The 19,214-nt window shown below is 34.6% G+C and overlaps 1 protein-coding gene and 1 long non-coding RNA gene across 2 annotated transcripts in view; one reads left to right on the forward strand and one right to left on the reverse strand.

Annotated features, from left to right (window-relative positions):
- LOC127833622 (uncharacterized) overlaps positions 1-5,394 on the reverse strand; it is a 35,691-nt gene extending 30,297 nt beyond the window's left edge. Inside the window, exon 1 of the long non-coding RNA XR_008027506.1 lies at positions 5,277-5,394. This is a non-coding gene — a long non-coding RNA (uncharacterized LOC127833622). The remainder of the gene's footprint in view (positions 1-5,276) is intronic.
- Positions 5,395-6,554: 1,160 nt separating this feature from the next.
- On the forward strand, positions 6,555-15,861 carry LOC127833613 (sushi, von Willebrand factor type A, EGF and pentraxin domain-containing protein 1-like). Its single transcript, XM_052358974.1, has 5 exons — positions 6,555-6,688; positions 8,262-8,408; positions 11,234-11,404; positions 13,869-14,042; positions 15,520-15,861. Exons 1-5 carry the CDS (start codon positions 6,574-6,576, stop codon positions 15,729-15,731), a joined length of 819 nt encoding a protein of 272 aa, XP_052214934.1. The 5' UTR covers positions 6,555-6,573; the 3' UTR covers positions 15,732-15,861.
- Positions 15,862-19,214: the final 3,353 nt, after the last annotated feature.

Consider the following 19,214-nt stretch of genomic DNA (forward strand, 5'->3'; position numbering starts at 1 on the left):
ACAAACAAAAACTGGTTCCGGGGGGGGGGGGACACCACTATCACTAGTATACGCTTCTTCATCCAGTTCTAGTAACTGTTCTGAAATTGTTTCAGTTTGAGTGGTTTTACACAAGAAAATTGGAATAGCACAGTTACTACCAACAATTTCATCTTGCTTGTTATTAATATCAGGGACATTGTTGTTTTGGTCTGGTTCAGAACATTTAAAATGTTTAAATGAAAAAATCGGCTGGACGCTACCGTCCGCCATGTTGAAACATCTGCCGAGTAGAACTTGTTTTGAGCGTTTAGATTGGCTTATACAACGCAAGAGACCAATCAAATCTCGATTTACTTGTACTTGATAAAAAATATATTGACCCAAAGAAATTAAATAGATACAAGGGGAAAAGTCGAAAAAATACCGCAATTATGCTTATACGAAACGGACTTGCCCGGCGGACTATCTACTTTGGAAAATCACTTTCCCGCGACGATTTTAACCCGGCACGGGCAAGCGGGCGTCCGCTTAAAAAAAAGCCCTGAACTGTTAATGTTTCGTTTGATTATCATCATTTAATTTGTAATCCGAAACACACTTCCGAATTTTAAGTCTAACGCAACATTTGGCAAATTCTAGCGTCAAATAAACAGTGCTAAAATATCCTTTGTTTCATAAAAAGCGCGCGAAAATTATGCAGACATGTAGAACGTTGTTTGGAAAGATTGGGTGTATTTTGTGTGGTATAAATACATGAACATCACGTCAGGCGTAAATCGCGTGTTCAGTGGGGAAAAAAACGCCCCGATTAGACGTTATTTATCATCTCTATAAATAGTAAAAAATGCCAAAATGTATTTGATACTAAAGGAAATATTGAGAATGTTTGTGCATCGTAAATATTTACCAGCATTTGCTTCAAAATTGGAATATACGGGATTATCGGGTAATTAGTAGCGATATTAACTATATAATATGAACAAAAATCAGGGCTTTTTTTCCTTCTTTGCGTTTGGCCGTGGACGGACATTTCACAATTTTGACACGGCCAATTCACAAACCTGACATGGCCGTGAATATTTACAAAAACGGCCGTTTTAAATCGTGAAAAACGGACTTTTTGTGCTCAAAACTGTCAAAAACGGCCATTTCGGAACAGAAATATAAGTTTCATAACCTCGTTTTTAATTCCGAATTCGCGAAAAACTGTCGACTCGCGTTACCGATGTTTGTTTGTTTTAATCGATTTTAAAGTGTTGTGTAACTGGTGAAACCGGCGTAAATAGTAAAAGCTCTGCCCAGCAACGTCACTATAAAAAATGGTGACGCCGAACGCTCTCTACTACACGAAGAAAATTAAAAAAAAACGCAAAATAATCCCGATTTATTTAAATTTGGGATAACAGTAAAGAAACAAAAGCTTTCTACAAAAGGGTAAGATTTGAAACATGCACATTGATAACATTATAAGGAAAGTCATTTGATAAACGTGAAAGTATCTGCCGCGGCTTATGTATTGATGGAAGCTAGTCAAAAAGGCCCCTAGTCAAAACGTCCCCTAGTATTGATGACCGAGACTTGTTATTCGTATCTGTTTACGATTGGAAATCTTGGTTAAAATACATGTAATAATTTTATATATATATTTTTTTCATTTAAATGCATATTCATGACACATATTCATGATTCAAACTTTGTATGTAGTCTATTTATGCTTTGTGAAAAAATGTGAAAAATAAAATAACTTGTTTACATTTCTTACAAAAGTACTGTTTTTCAATGTATACCTAATGTTTCAGATCAAATGACAACCTCCCAGGGAGATCATCATACACTGGCGAGGGTCAGGCTCACAGAACATGAAAATTATCATGAAGAAGGAATTTTCCTCTTCAGATTTTGAGAGAATTATTGACATTTTCAAGAGTAAAAAGAACAGAGTTCTAAAGCTGTAAAGTCCAGAACATGTCTGAGTTATGTGCCCTTGAAATGTTCTATGTTTATAAATGTTATTCCTGTGGAAAAGAATTGTTGGGACCAGGTATTTTAGTTGCATTTGGTACATGAATAATTTTTTGCAAATCGGATATATGTATATGTGTTGTTATTGTATCAAATACAGTATTCATACAGGGGTTTTTTTTACTAAGAAAGTGACGCCGATATTCGGCGTCTTCCCCTACCAGAATTTTTCCCCTAAAGTACCATTTCCCCTCCAAAAATATAATTTTTCACCAAAATATAATATTTTACCCTCAAGAAATGTTTTTTTTCTTTTGGGAAGTCGACACTTATTCAATTTGTACCATGTACAACGATCTCACTTTCTCTCTCTCTCCCGACGAACACTCAAATCTGGGAATCCCAGTGATTCTATATATAGCTCTTAAATTACGTCATGGAAACTGGGAAACTAATCGTATTAATCATGTGACTAATTTACTGGATTCCGGTCTTGCGCGAGAAGGGTGTTTCGTCAATTAATTACCGGAAACCAGTCGAATTTTCATCCGGGTTATGTGAAAGCCAAGATATAAACGTTAAAACAGAAAAAAGTCTCACAATTGGCGTTCATACACGAACAAAATAAAACGTTCGGACTCGGAAAATATTAATTGCGTTGACGCATTTTTTTAGAATGAATCATCAAAAACCGTTGAAACCCAGCAGGATTCGGAGGTACATGTAATCAACATCGAATAATACTGTCGGATTATTGTGGGAGTGAAAGTAGACAATCGGCAGCTGCCGCACCTTTCCCTTCCAATACTGTAGCAGATCTAGATCGTCAACCCATTCATCATGAAATTGAAATCATAATATTGACATCGTTCCCCAGCCCCAGTTGAAATCATTTCCCATTATTAGATCTACACCTGCAACTTTATTTAGGACTTTGACTTTAATATCATACTTGTTCATGTGTTTTATAAGAACAAAAAGGGCAGAGACATGTCTCTTTTTCTAAAAAAAACACCTGAAGTCTGTAGGTGAGTTATAGACATTGAAATGAACAGTTTTTATTTTTTCCCCAAATATGTCTCTTTCGCGCTAAATTTTCCCCTTTTACCCAGCGTCCAGCGTCTTCCCCTTTTTCTAAAAAAAAACCATGATTCATAGAAGGAAAATATGCCTTTATTGCATTATTTAAGGAAATTTTGATAATATTCAAGTTTTTAACATGCTTTAGCTATGCTAATGCATTGAACTTTGAATTTCACAATTTAAAGAAGTTCGCGACTCGTTTTTTCACAATTTTAAGAAGTTCGCGACTCAATTTTTCACAATTTTGAAAAGTTCGCGATTCAATTTTTCACAATTTTGACAAGTTCGCGACTCATTTTTTCACAAAGTGAGGGGCCAGGGCCGCTTCACAAAGTCAGGAAAAAAAGCCCTGAAAATAAAACGTGTTTATATAGGCATATTCAAACAATAGTTATAATAAGCTGATAATTAACAAAACAACAAATACGTCGTCACCGTCTTGATTATTGATGTGGCTTCAAGCTGCTAATTTTCTCAGCTTAAATATAATAGCAAATTCAACCTGCAATTAATTTATAAATCCACCATATGCAGGAGCCTTGACCACTTGTATGTGCGAAAACATAATTACGTGACCTTGTTTTTGTGTGAAATACATACACTACCGGCGTGAAACAAACTTAATTGGCCAGACACATTAACTATGCTTACGTGTATATGCTAATACAATCCGCGCACAATAAATTTATTATGATTTTAATTATTTTTATAATTGTTCTTTCAAAATTTGTTTACTACATGTAACTAATAATTTTCAAAAGATTTTCTATTTCATGATGCGCATCAACTCGGCATCATGTCGCGGATCGCGGCATGCCTCGGCGGACAGATGCGAAGTTTCGCGGTGAAATGCGAGTTGCCGCCGCATATGGACGAGGCTTCAACGACAAATGAAATAATTAAATCCGGATTTGAGCCGTCCATGGTCGATTTTGAGATGAATGTAAATCCGATGAGTTAGTTTAAGGCGGGGGAGGGCCTATTTATTTCTGATTTTTGACGGTAAGCGGCTGGAACCGCACTGACATGAGCAGTAACTGACGAAACATCTTCGCTCCTTTCCGAAAACAGTACCATTCTACGAAAGTTGCCAATGTCCGCTATCTTTAAATTATCTTTCAGCAAAGTAAAGCACTACAATATATTTTAAAACAATATGTCAATCGAATTATTATATTTATTGCGTATTTGCTAGGTTCTTATTACTGTACTGGCTTTCATTTCTCAAGTCAAACAAAATGCATATTTTATTTAATGTGCAAAAGACATCTCTCAACATGTTTTCGGACAGTCGTTTTCGGATACGGTATGGTTTGTCGATTGTAATATATATTTTCAACGATCTTTATAACATTTATATAGAATGATGAATACACAGGCGGTGTTACGGATGGTCTGATTGATAACATTTCGCATTGTACTCACAAGAAATTGCACATAGAAAGAAAATTAAAAAAAACAATAAGCTAGGGCTTGAGGGGCTCTGCCCTCTATTTTCTTTATCTTACGATCTCAGACTCTTTGCTTAATTTTCCGGATTTCGAATTTGGGACAATTGACACCCCTGATATATATTATGTCAGTACCAGTGAATGTGTTGTTTTTTTTCGTATTGATTTCACTATGCTCACAATGCTGGTCACAATGTTTGTTTACATGGTGTCTTTTATTGACTGGAATATAAGAAATAAATGTTTAAATATTTGTTAATTTGTTGTTTTTCTCAGTAATTATCTTTTGCTACAAAATATCATTGACTCTCCTGCGGTATTATTATGATTCGTACAAATTTAATTTTGACTCTTTGAAATATGGTCCCAAGAGTCATTGACTCTTGAGATTGGAGGTCTAAGGAAAGCCCTGCTCACTCACATCTTGGTGAAGAGACGGCATTAATGACTCACGAGTGATAATGGCTGTACTACCGACTTAAAATATATTATGAGCGCCAATAAAACAACATGTACCTTATAAAATTACTTTTCATTCAAGCAATGCTTACAAATACAGTTTTAGAGCTAAAATGAAATAATAACACCTTAAAACACAATAAAAGAAACTTAATTATGTTTGCATGAAACATGTTGCTTACGAATTGCTGGTTCGAAACACATCGAGTACGAATCGCCCATTCTTTAGCAGACAATTTTATTATTTATACTATATTAAAACACTCAATTGGGCACTATATGCATGTATATGACAAAAAGGTATTTTAAAGTAATAATAACAACAATTTGTTTACTTACATTGCAAGGTAAAGCTCAGAACTTAATATTTTAAATGCAGTAACTGTGTTCCTCGCAAAAAGACAAGAACTATCTTAGCTGTGAAAATAGCTAAAAGGCCACACACAACCATACTACAAACTCGCGTCAGCAGAGTAGGAGACATGGAATATTATACTATACAGAGATCGATAGCCTTACAATTATATGGATAATTATATGGTGTTGTGTTGTAAAAATGGCAGCGACGACCGTAATCATTTCGGTGGTTTTGATAGTTCTAGGGTAATTTTATCGTGGCGACGTTTGTGGTTTTAATGAAATATGTATAGCACGTGATGATAGCAGTGGTCATGGTTTTGCTAGAGTTGTTTGTCGTTGAGGTGTAAGAAGTTGTCGCAGCAGCACTTCTTGTTAGTCGTTGTTGCAATTATGCTTAAATTGGCGGTAGTTATAGCTGTGAATATATTGTCAGTGATGGAAATGTGGATGTTGTGGGTTCAATGATAGTATCGCAACTTGAAGATGATACTTATAATAATGATTTTGGTGGAGATGTTGGTAATCTTTGCGCTGCTGTCAGCGATAGTTATACACGTGTTTGTGTCGGTGGCTGTTATGGTTGTGCCGATGTCTGTGATGAAGGAAAAGAATCCATTCTTGATGCTGATATGATCGTTTTGTCAGTGATTGTTATAGTACAATGTCGTTTCCGTTTCGGTTATGCTGTTTGTTGAAAAAAAATGTCAGTCCAGGACTCTTGATTTCAGCACACATCAAGGATAGTATGCCCCTTTTTTTCCATTGTACTAGTAAGATACTCGCTGATTTTGCAATAGACAGAACAAAAACTTGTTAATCTATATAGAAACAACATAATCAAATTCATAATAATTTAAAATCAAAAAGACGTGTTTGTAAGATCATGCTGGAATCAAAATAATGTTGACAATGTTGTAAGCTAGGACACAACTCGTTGACAACATTAAACAGACAAGTATTCAGTAAATATGGATTTGAACTCTGTTAAAGCAATGATTATACCAGAGTTTCAAGGTTATTGTGTGGTTGTTTATTTAATTTGATCTTAAAATTTAAATATAATATTCCTCGAGGCCGTACACTAAGGAGCGTCAAGCAAATCATTCATACGATTTCAAAGCAGCCAATCAAGAAATAAATTACATGCTTCCTTATTCCGCTACGCTTATACACGTGGACGTAAAACTTGCTATATAGGTGTGTGAAACAGTGATGTTGTTCAATCTCGCCTGAGAGCCAGACTTTTCACCAGCAAAGCTTCGCAAGTGCTACCATTATGTTTGTTCTAACGGCGATAGTTTCCGCGATTTGCATATTTTTTGCAGTTGGGGACCATATGATTTCGAATTCGGAAAAACAAAAGCCGTTGAGAAATTCGCATTCCGTCTTCGGTAAGTTATTAATTATAAACTCATTATTTTCATTTGAACTTATTATTCAATTATGATACATTGTTAAACTACGTTATATTTACTTTATTTGATCACTGACTGTTTTAACTATTAAAAATATAAATACCCGTACATCAAATATTTTAACGAATAAAAGAATGTTATATTTTACCTTTAAATAAAATTATTTACATATTTAAACTTGAAGCAAACATAATAACAATATATCTAAATTACGCTCATTGGGTCATTGTCGACCTGAAATGGCCCACAAGTCACTCGGGGATGACTAGAAGCCGATTCTTGTCATCCTAGGGTGACTTCAAGCCGATTCATGTCACCCTGGAGTGACATGAAGCCGATTCTAGTCACCCGGGGGTGACTAGCGTCGGCTTGAAGTCACCCCAGGGTGACATGAATCGGCTTCTAATCACCCCCGGTTGACTTCTGGGCCATTTCATGTCGACAATGACCAATGAGCGTAAATTACGATATGTTTTTGCGTTCTTTCTGTCATTGGGGTTGGGTTTTTTTAAATATCAATCACATTATTTGATCGTTGCTTTTTTGTTAATTTAGGACTATATTATCAACTAAATATAAAATAGACTAATACAAAAACAGTTATTTAACGCTCTGGCGTTAAAAAGTGTGGGAATGTTTTTGTCTAGCATCGATTAAAATGTTCCTAAATTAGTGTTACATTTAACAACCACTTTGACATTTGTACAATATTATCATTGAAACAATCTCAAAAGTTTGAATTTTTAAACTATCTTAATAAATGCGTCAGATCTGAATGCAGCATGTACAAAAGTACCGGTAATGTTCGCAAACAATAGCCTTTTTATGAACGGTCTCATTTGTATGTAATAGTAATACTAGTAATAATGTTATTATACATCCGTGCGGCATAGTTGCTGTATACATACACAGTTGTTATTTCGACATTAATATGTTTGTGAGCTCTTAACTGAAAATTGTTTTGTTTGGGTTTTCATATAAAATCAACAATGTGATTTTTGGAACGCCCGTTTCAAATTGTGTAAAATACATAAAGCGAAAATATTTCATAACATCATTAAAATTAAAAAAAAAAATGTTTTTACACTGTTTCAATTGTTTGACTGTATATAAGTAAAAACAATGGTGCTGTTGTTTTTGTATGTGTTTGCGTTTAAGGCAAGCTTCCCCATTTAGTATTTTCTAGAGCGGTAACTCGTTGTAAGAATTACTTAAATGAGAGTTTCCAAGATATAACTGATTCCATTGTTCTGTTCCTATTTGTTTTAAATGGACAAAGTTAACATAGTTTATTTGAAAATGAGTTATTTTTTACTCTTATCAATGACTTGGTCAATTAATGTGTGTCGAAATGGCAAATTGGTCTGACAAAAATAAAGCAAATTATCTTTAAAACCTGATGGTTTTATTTTTTCTTTGGTATGTCCGTCCTTTAAAACTAAATAGATAATGCTATAAGGAAAAAAGTTATGGATTTACATATTTTATTTTTTACGGATACAATAAGTTAATAGTGCTGATTGTAAATTTTGCCGTCTTCTCTGCAAAGTGGATTGCTGCCTCGGCCGCAAATTCTTGTGCAGGCCTCTGCCCTGGGAAAGGAACCGCACACCCCGGCCTAGGATGTTAACAACTTCACAGATTTGCGATGGCTTTGCGGACTGCCCTTTCGGAGACGACGAGATCTGCACAAAGTGTAAGTTATATTTCTTGTTGATCCCAAAGGTAGTTGAGTTGAACGCGATTTCATTGAAGATATATTCAATCCGGATACCATGTAATATAATACGAGTTCAGTGCATGGAAGGACTATTAAGTTTTCTGCCAGTTCGTCTGTTTGTCTGTCTGTCCGTCCGAATCTGGATCCTTCCCTTACTCAGAGATTCTGTTTGTATGTTGATGAAACTTGACATGTGGATAGAAGGCCATATGGCAAATATGCAGGTGATTTCAGTTTTTTACTCAGAGATTCTGTTTGTATGTTGATGAAACTTGACATGTGGATAGAAGGCCATATGGCGAATATGCAGGTGATTTCAGTTTTTTACTCAGAGATTCTGTTTGTATGTTGATGAAACTTGACATGTGGATAGAAGGCCGTATGGCGCTTATGCAGGTGATTTCAGTTTTTTGTCAGACAAACAGATGGTGATACATTTAAATTGAATCACGCAAGATTGATGAACCTTGATATGAGGATAAAGGACAATATTGGATATAACCAAGTTATTGAAGTTGTTTTTGTTTTTTTCAGACACAAACTTGTGGTTTATATAGAAACAGATGCTATTAGTGAATGAAACAATGAAAACGAATTTAGATCATGCGATAACTATAACAATATCTTAACTTGATATATTAAATTTGGTATGTGGATATAGGCAATATTCACATCTAGCACGTACCGTTATTACTCTTAGTTTTCGGACACTGTACATTATCGAAAAAAACCGTCTTAGCCATAATAATTATTTTTTACAACCGAACTCAGGTTTGGAAGAAGAATGCCTAAGGGTAATGGAACATTCCATTTGCGTTTTTGGGTATATACATAGCGGTTACGGGTAATAGACAATGGTTCCACACATCAGCGGATAGTGAAATATGCATAAACTTAATGTATACTATACGGCGTGGTATTTTTCAGGCACGTGCTAGTATTCGCTTAAACAATCGACGCTATACGTATTAGATACCCTGATCCGATCATCAATGCATTATTTTTTTCCGTCTGTAAATTTTGAAACACCCGTATTTTCTGTCTCCAAATTTTGGGACACTTCTTTTTATCGATTTTTTTATCTAAATGTTCGGACACGAAATTTTTAAATGCCCGAAAACTTAGAGAAATTAGGGCTATGTCAGTTTTGAACGTGTGTTTAAATAATTTTAGTTTGGATCATACGATAAATAAAAAAGTACTCAATCTTGTTTGATGAAACTTGGTATTTGGATTTAGGGCCATATACGAAAGATACGCTTATGTACATTTTGAGAAATAGGAACATAATTACAGTTGCTTCGTCAGACACTAATTGTTTTCCTATTGAAAAAAGGGAAAACGAAAATATCGATCCTTGGAAATAACAAAAAGTACCAAAACTTAGTTGAGTCTCTTTGTTCGTCCGTCTGAGAAACCTGGATTCTGTGATAACTTAAATAGTACTTGAGCTAGGTTGACGAAACCCTGTTTGTGGATAAAAGGCCATGTGGGAATTAACTTTAAACGTACTTAACATGTGTTGATTAAAGTCATGATATGTAAAGATATATGCATAAGGGCAACATGCAAATTATTACCGTTTATTGATCAGCTTGATCAATTAAAATAATAGTAAGGTCGCATCTTCATATATGCTTACCTATTTCTGTAGTTTGCGCTAACTTTCTGTCTTAATCTACGAATTTCCTGCATTTTCAATTGTGCATTACCTATCAGAAGACACACTCTTTCAATGGGCCATGCTCTGTGAAAAGGGGGTTAAATGAATATGCGTTAAGTGTCGTCCCATATTAGCATGTGCAGTGCAAACATGATAATCAGGGACGACACTTTCCGCTTGTATGATAGTTTTCGTTTCAAGACAGTCTCTTCTTAGCGAAAATCAAGTTTTGCGGAAAGTGTCGTTATGATAAGCCTGTGCGGACTTCACATGCTAATCTGGGACGACACTTTACGCACATTCATTAAACCCCTTTTTCACAGAGCACGGCTCAAAAGTATCAAGCATTATCCGTCCCGATTAAACGTTATCTCACACACGTTTATCTACCCACATCGGCATCTTCTCTAAGCCTACGTTGTTTATCTTTCCTATTCAATCTTCTCCACACACATAATTCACGAGCATTACCCGTGTTAAGGACACATTACCGATGTATCATATAGCTCGAAAACATTAAAGGGGCCTTTTCACAGATTCCGTCATTTTTTAACTTATTCATTAAATGCTTTATATCGATAAATGTAAACATTGGATTGTAAAAGCTCCAGTAAAAAATCAAGAATAAAATTTAAAAAAGGAATAGAACATTGGCCGGACTGGTTTTCGAACCAGTGACCCCTGGAGTCCTGCCAGAGTCCTGAAGTAAAAACGCTTTAGCCAACTGAGCTATTCCGCCGAATACACATACGTGACGTATTTTATACCTTATATAAGCAATCTTCGTAGTTTCACAAAATTTAACGACAAAAACAGAACTCTCCAAATTATTCAATCGTTTCGCGTTGCAACGCTTTATAATTTTTAGGTTTTAAAATCGTCAAAAGATGCATATAATGGCTATATTAGACCATGGTAAATGTTCAGTATTACTGTTTCCTCACAAATATCATAACTAAAACGAAAATGTGCGATTCTGAAACAATTTTTTTCAATTTTGTCAATTTACCAAAGCGTGAAAAGATCCCTTTAACTTACACTCAAGAAAGTCCCGAAGAGTTTCATAGAGTTGTTAATTATATTTAGACTAACACATGTACTTTTACTCGTGTTATCGAAATAAATATTTAAATTTTAGGTGGAGAACCACCGCATGTTTCTTCGGGATCACGTTCAGGAAGCCAAACGCATTTTCCAGTGGGAGCGACGGTCGAGTATGAGTGCCGACCAGGATTCATCTTTAAGGACGTAAAAAGCGTAGTGTGTAATGGACTTGGTCTGTGGACCAAGGCGCCTGTCTGTGAGCGTGGTAAGAAAACATAATGTTCATAAAAACATATTTTTAATATTTAAAACGTGTGTTCTTTGGAAAATAACTTCACATTAACTTCATTTCAGCGTCGTAAACTAAAACTGAAGATTTGTCATCTTGCCTGATGCGATGACTTGAATTGACACCTATTAGAACGCATGATTTTGATATAGATTCATTAAAATTTTAAAATGTTCAATTTTAAAATGCGTAGATGATACAATTGCATAGAAATTCAATCTATGTTTAAGTTACGATAATATATCTTAACAGGTATGGCCAATATACTTAATTGTGTTGATTTGTTTCTTCCAAATATGACGAATTTTTATCGGACTTTTGAAGGATTAACTCATCAGTCCTGTTGTAATCCATTGTTTCTTAAGCCACGTGTTATTGCTATCAATGACAATAACACATTCATGCATTTATCAATCAATAAAGAATTCTTATGATGTAGGATACATTGAGGAAGGAAATATTGCTTATAATTTCGATGAATTTAAGAAAAAGGCTATGTTATCGTAACCATGCCCATATGGGATCAGATCAATCGAACTCAATATAATAACAACAAACGACAAATTACAGCAAAAAAATAAAATCTGATTTTGGTAAACGGCTATATACATAATATTATTTGATCAAAGAATGCGGACTGATAGCTCAAGTGGTGGATGTGTTACCAATACTTGTAAATAAGCGTCGTTTCCATATAGCGTCTTTGTTAGAAAAATACGATTCTACTTTGTTTTAAAACTATATTTGTCACTCAGAAATGACAGTATACATGTTCTCCTAATGTTTGATTGTTCTCAACCAAAAGAGTGCGGCATGATACCTAGTGTGGTAAACGGCGTTGTGGACACGAACAATGGACCGCTAAAGGAAGGAGCAGTGCTGACGTACACGTGTAACCAGGGATACGCTCCGAAGACGAACAACGTCATTCGATGTGACTCGAGCGGAGCCTGGCTCGGAACGCCCGAGTGCGTAAAAGGTATTATTTTTATTTAAGTCGTCGTTAAATGTGTATTAGTTTGCAATATATTTTTGTGTGTGGTGGATGTGTAACCAATATTTGTGATCAAGCGTCGTTTCCATATACCGTTTTTTTTTTAAACACAACACAATGCTACTTTTTATGTTTTGTTTTTAATAATGTTTGTCTCTCAGCAAAGCAATTATTCATTTTCTCCTATTGCTCGATTATTCCCACCAACCTCAAAGATATATATTTACGAATAAAGATCAATTTATGTATTTAATAAATATTTCAATCCAGTTCTTGAATTTTCAACACCTTCATATGATCTGCCGTTTTTTAAGGATTATAACACTTATCACACTTATTTTGTTAATTTACTTAAACTTTATTACAAAACTATGTTACCGTTTTTGTTTAATTTTCATTCAATTGCATACTCAATTTATGACGTATCTCGTGTGAATTAATTTCTGGGACAAAACAAACAAGTTGCATTAAGAATCTCTGAATGTTCGGGTTACGCTTCTTACGTTTGTTTCTCAACAGTTTATTGAATTCTAAATTTTAAACATATTTCGGATTGTATGTTTGACTTATATAATTAAACACTTTAATATTACTACAAAGACAATCAATCGTTGTGATTATTTTCTCAAATGCTCATAGCATGTTTTTGTCAGAATGGTAAGAAGGCTATATACGAACTTTTCATTAAAAATGGTGTGGTTTAAATTAAATTAAGATTTTTGAATAAAGAAAATAACTCGGAAAGTCAAATCGTTTTAAACTTTATCGACAATTATAAAACGATACAACCGCGAAACGATTATATAATTTGTTCATTTTTAAAATGTGAAGATGATAATATTGCATAGAAATAATTCCATTTACGTTTAAGTTACGGTACATATATCTTAACAGGCATGGCCAATACTTTTAATTGTGTTGAATTGTTTCTTCCAAATATGACGAATTTTTATCGGACTTTTGAAGGATTAACTCATCAGTCCTGTTGTAATCCATTGTTTCTTAAGCCACGTGTTAGTGCTAACAATGACAATAACACATTCATGCATTTATAAATCAATAAAGAATTCTTATGATGTAGGATACATTGAGGAAAGAACTATTGCTTATAATTTCGATGAATTTAAGAAAAAGGCTATGTTATCGTAACCATGCCCATATGGGATCAGATCAATCGAACTCAATATAATAACAACAAACGACAAATTACAGCAAAAAATATAATCTGATTTTGGTAAACGGCTATATACATAATATAATTTGATCAAAGAATGCGGACTGATAGCTCAAGTGGTGAAGGTGTTACCAATACTTGTGAATAAGCGTCGTTTCGATAAAGCGTTTTTGTTAGAAAAATACAGTTCTACTTTGTTTTAAAACTATATTTGTCACTCAGAAATGACAGTATGCATGTACTCCTAATGTTTGATTGTTCTCAACCAAAAGAGTGCGGCATGATACCTAGTGTGGTAAACGGCGTTGTGGACACGAACAATGGACCGCTAAAGGAAGGAGCAGTGCTGACGTACACGTGTAACCAGGGATACGCTCCGAAGACGAACAACGTCCTCCGATGTGGCTCGAGCGGAGCCTGGCTCGGAACGCCCGAGTGCGTAAAAGGTATTATTTTTATTTAAGTCGTCGTTAAATGTGTAATAGTTTGCAATATATTTTTTGTGTGTGGTGGATGTGTAACCAATATTTGTGATCAAGCGTCGTTTCCATATACCGTTTTGTTTTTAAACACAACACAATTCTACTTTTTATGTTTTGTTTTTAATATGTTTGTCTCTCAGCAAAGCAATTATTCATTTTCTCCTATTGCTCGATTATTCCCACCCACCTCAAAGATATATATTTACGAATAAAGATCAATTTATGTATTTAATAAATATTTCAATCCAGTTCTTGAATTTTCAACACCTTCATATGATCTGCCGTTTATTAAGGATTATAACACTTATCACACTTATTTTGTTAATTTACTTAAACTTTATTACAAAACTATGTTACCGTTTTTGTTTAATTTTCATTCAATTGCATACTCAATTTATGACGTATCTCGTGTGAATTAATTTCTGGTACAAAACAAACAAGTTGCATTAAGAATCTCTGAATGTTCGGGTTACGCTTCTTACGTTTGTTTATCAACAGTTAATTGAATTCTAAATTTTAAACATATTTCGGATTGTATGTTTGACTTGCATAATTAAACACTTTAATATTACTTCATTACTACAAAGACTATCAATCGTTGTGATCATTTCCTCAAATGCTCAAAGCATGTTTTTTGTCAGAATGGTAAGAAGGCTATAAACACTCTTTTCATTGAAAATGGTGTGGTTCAGATTTATGAATGGAAGAAAATAACACGGAAAGTCAAATCGTTTTAAACTTTATTGACAATTATAAAACAATACAACCGCGAAACGATTATATAATTTGGAATGATTTTGATGTTTTTGTTAATATTGATCACTTATATCATTTATAAAATGACTTTCTCTTTATAATTATCCGGATGGTCGGATGATGTGCGCTTATATCTTTCAATCCCAAGAACATTGAATCCAGCCCCTCTAAATACAGACATTTTTCATCTTACTTAAATTCTTTTTATAAATGCAGCTCTTAAGTTCCATTACTAAAATCTGGCAATAAAATACATTTACTGGTGTATGTAAAAAGCCAAATATGCGAACAGTTCCCTTGAATACATTCAAGTATGTTGATCAGATTAGTTATGCTATTTGCAGTATATGATATAAATATCACACCCAAAGACGTTGATTTAACGTATTGTCAACATGAAAATGGCTATGTCCACTGACTATCCTATCGTTTTATGCATTTGTTATGTTTTTTTATCTGTTGACAACAAAAATGTTTCCACTTCAAGTGATTCTTCCTACAAGCATTCAGTAGTTATTATAAATAATGTTTTTATGTTCTCAAATAAGCGGGACTTTATAAATACCTTTTAGTAGAGCATGCGTTGATATGTCCAGTATCTCATTCTTTTTTTTCTATTTCTTATTCGTCTGCATGCTTTCAGTTCTCGTTTAGAAAAAGGGGAAATGAACGCATGTTTTTTTAGTTACAGTATGTTTGGCTTCTTCTCTTCCTACTAATGATTCTCCGTTTGTTGACGACGCTGAACCAGCTTTCCCAGTAGTAGACGATCAGCTTGTTGGCACTGTGGTGAATTATGTGTGCACGGTGAACCTCGAAATTCCCGATGTTGATTCACCGATGGCATTTGTTTGTGCAAGCACGGGGTCTTGGATTGGCATGGCGGATTGTGATTAATGAATTACATTTTCAGTCTTTTAATATGCTTAGCCAACACAGATAATTGATGCTTGTAATGTGTTTATTGATATGTCATACTATTTTTAACGCAAGTTAATTATTAAGCATTGTGTAGCAGTTTTAAATCTCTTGTGATAAAACACATATACGTTATGTTTTTTAGCACATTTAGATTAATAGACAATAGCATTTGTGTTATAACTGATATTGCTTATTGTCAAAACGTATACGACCCACGGATACCCAAGATCCCTTATGATTGCTTATGTTGATGAGTTATGTAACTTTCAATAAAATAAACTACAATATAGCACGTCAGCTTCGTTCTTTGTTCATTTTATCAAAAAAGGCAATTTACTACCCAACTCGATACCGTAATTCGTAATTAAGCTATTATACAAGTTGTAATATGTGAATACAAGCAACATTTTCAACAACGTTCTTTTCATTGAACAATAAGAGCATGCGTTGATATTTCCATGATCTCATTTTTGTTCTAGTTCTCGTTCCTCTGCATTCTTTCAGTTCTCGTTAAGTACATATGTTAGTTAATTTAAAAGAAAAGAGGGAAATGAACGCATGTTTTTTTAGTTACAGTATGTTCGGCATCTTCTCTTCCTACTGATGCTGGTTCTCTGTTTGTTGCACTTGCTCAACAAGCCTCCCCAATAGTAGTAGGCGACCAGCCTGTTGGAAAAGTGGTGACGTATGTGTGCACGTCAGGCGTTCCCGATCCGGATACACCGATGTCATTTGTTTGTACCAGCACGGGGTCTTGGGTTGGAAGCGCGGATTGTGATAATTGACACAGATAATTGATGCTTGTTATGTGTGTATTTATATGGCATTCTTTTTTTAACGCAAGTTAATTAATTAATACTTTGTAGCAGTTTTAAATATCTTGTGATAAAACACATCTACGTTATGTTTCTTTTAGCACATTCAGTTTAATAGACAACAGCATCTATGTTATAAATGATATTGCTTATTGTCAAAACGTATACGACTCACAGATACCCAAGTTCTTTTATGATTGCTTATGCTGATAAAGTATGTATCGTTTAATAAAATAAACTACAATATAGCACAGTTGCTTCACTAAACGTTTTAATGCCTCTATTGGCAACGTCAGCTTGGTTCTTTGTCCATTTTATCACGGAAGGCCATTTACTACATAAGTCGACACCGTAAATCTAAATAAAACTTCAAGTTGTAAAATGTGAATATAAGCAACAGTTTTAACAACGTTTTTTTATTCATACAATTAATACACCTAACAATATAATGCCTCAATAGGAAATAACGGCTTTGAAAGACAACTCTACGGATCAAACTCGATATCGGGATTGTGAAAAGGGTCAATTGAATCGGAACAGAATGAACATGTTCCCGAATGAAAAATGGTCCAAAGAAAAGTGGGCATCAAAACATGAATGAACAAACGCAACTCTTCGGAACAGTCACATCACATAGACACACTCCACTTCGACAAACTGGGCGTTAAGATTAACCTGTCTCGACCCTGCTGACAGGAGCATCCATAGGTTTAAAGTAAAACGAGATAGCACATTGTTTCACGGACGAGCAGAATATATATGAACGGCAGGAAATTTGAAAGGGCACTTTGATGGAACTATTATTCATAAATTAACCAGCAGGCATTCTACACTAGTAATAGTATACAGTGCCTGCTGGTTTCGTTTAAAATAATAATTTCATCAAAGTGCTCTAACAAATTTCCCGCCATTCCTCACAATTGACGAGACTTTATCGTGAGCTGATCAGGCCGTTTTTTCGAAAAACCTTTTTTGAAACTGACGACAGTCAACAAGTAACCACTCTGAAGAGTAAGCCACGGCAAGTTATTCTGTGATTTCAATATGCGTCATATATGTTGACTTTGGTCACGTGAATCGGATAGAGATTAAGAGCAAGTGTAATCTTAACCATTTGAAAGAACTTTTAAATTTCTTAAGCATATAAACGTTTCAAAATGACAAATCCTGACAGAAGTTATTCGGAACTGAAAAAACGTTTAACCGTTAATTTCTGAAGTGGAATTGAACATAACCATAGTCCATTTAATTTACCTCGCTGATAAATCCATTATAAAGTACACAAATGCTGTTTAATAACTTGTATAAAAGTGAATGTCAACGTTAACAATCAGCAGTGGTGATATGCATATTATCACAGAGTGGCTGCATTTGTTACTTGTTCACCATTTGGAGGCGTAACCATTGATTTAAAACGTTAACAAGTTTCGAAGCGGGCAAAATGACGTAGCCCTTTCAACCCCCCCCCCAAAAAAAAACACAAAAAAACAACAATAACAACAACAAAAACTCGTAGGTATTCGAATTCTATTCAAGTTCGCAAATCTGTTACAACGAAATCTCTTTGATGTTATGGGTGTGTGAAGTAAATTAACTGTAAGTTATAAACGAATGTGTTTATGCAGGATGTTAGTTTCCTTACATTTGTCCTTTTCATAACAAGCTTTGGGTACAATAACAAAGACAGACGTGCCTTCTGCATCAACTACATAAAACAACAATACATAAATTAACATAAACATGTCATACATTTATTGTGACGCAAACGAGCACTAATGAAAGGAATATCATATACAAACATATAACCATTCTTACATATAATATACCGATAGCCAAGTCATCAAACTCGGCTAGATGTAAACATCGTTATCAGGCCGATGTCAAGCCAAAAAGCACATGAGCCGTGCTCTCTGAAAAAGCGTTTTAATGAATGTGCGTAAAATGTTGTCCAGGGTTACCCTGTGTAATCCGCACAGGCTAATCAGTAACGACACTTTCCGCTGTTATGATATTTTTCGTTTCAAAAAAGTCTCTTCTCAGCAAGAATCAAGTTTTTGCGGAAAGTGTCATCCCTGATAGATTGCGGACTGCACAGGCTAATTTGGAACGACACTTTACGCACATGCATTAAACCCCTTTTTCACAGAGCACAGTCCAAATGTGTTATGGTCAAATCCAAACAGTAAGTGGCCTTTTTGTGCTGCCATGAATTCAAACCAAAAATACCTTCAAACAAGAAACATGTGTTAACAAGATGACCGACGTCTATATTATAATGTTTTTAATTAGTTAAATTCATATTGGCTTTGTTATTGAGCTCAAGACAGCCGTATTGGCCTGACAATAACTAAGCCAACATGAATTCAACTAATTAATGACAATTTTATTAATTAACTTTTTAATATTATTCAGTATAGACGAAACATTCTTTCTAGACATTACATGATGCAGGAACACATTGACAGTTCGCGAAATTATGCAAAATTTACCTGAGTAACATTCCAGCCACACTGGATCCACTACCGTTGTTTTTAATACAATTCAGAAAGACAATAAGGATTGAAAACTAATTTATTGCCATTAGGAATTGCATTTGTTATGTATAAATCCTCCATGATTTCGAATTAGTTTTGCTTCCGACGCT

This window comes from Dreissena polymorpha, chromosome 6 (assembly GCF_020536995.1).
Source record: "Dreissena polymorpha isolate Duluth1 chromosome 6, UMN_Dpol_1.0, whole genome shotgun sequence".
NCBI classification, from domain to species: Eukaryota; Metazoa; Mollusca; class Bivalvia; order Myida; family Dreissenidae; genus Dreissena; species Dreissena polymorpha.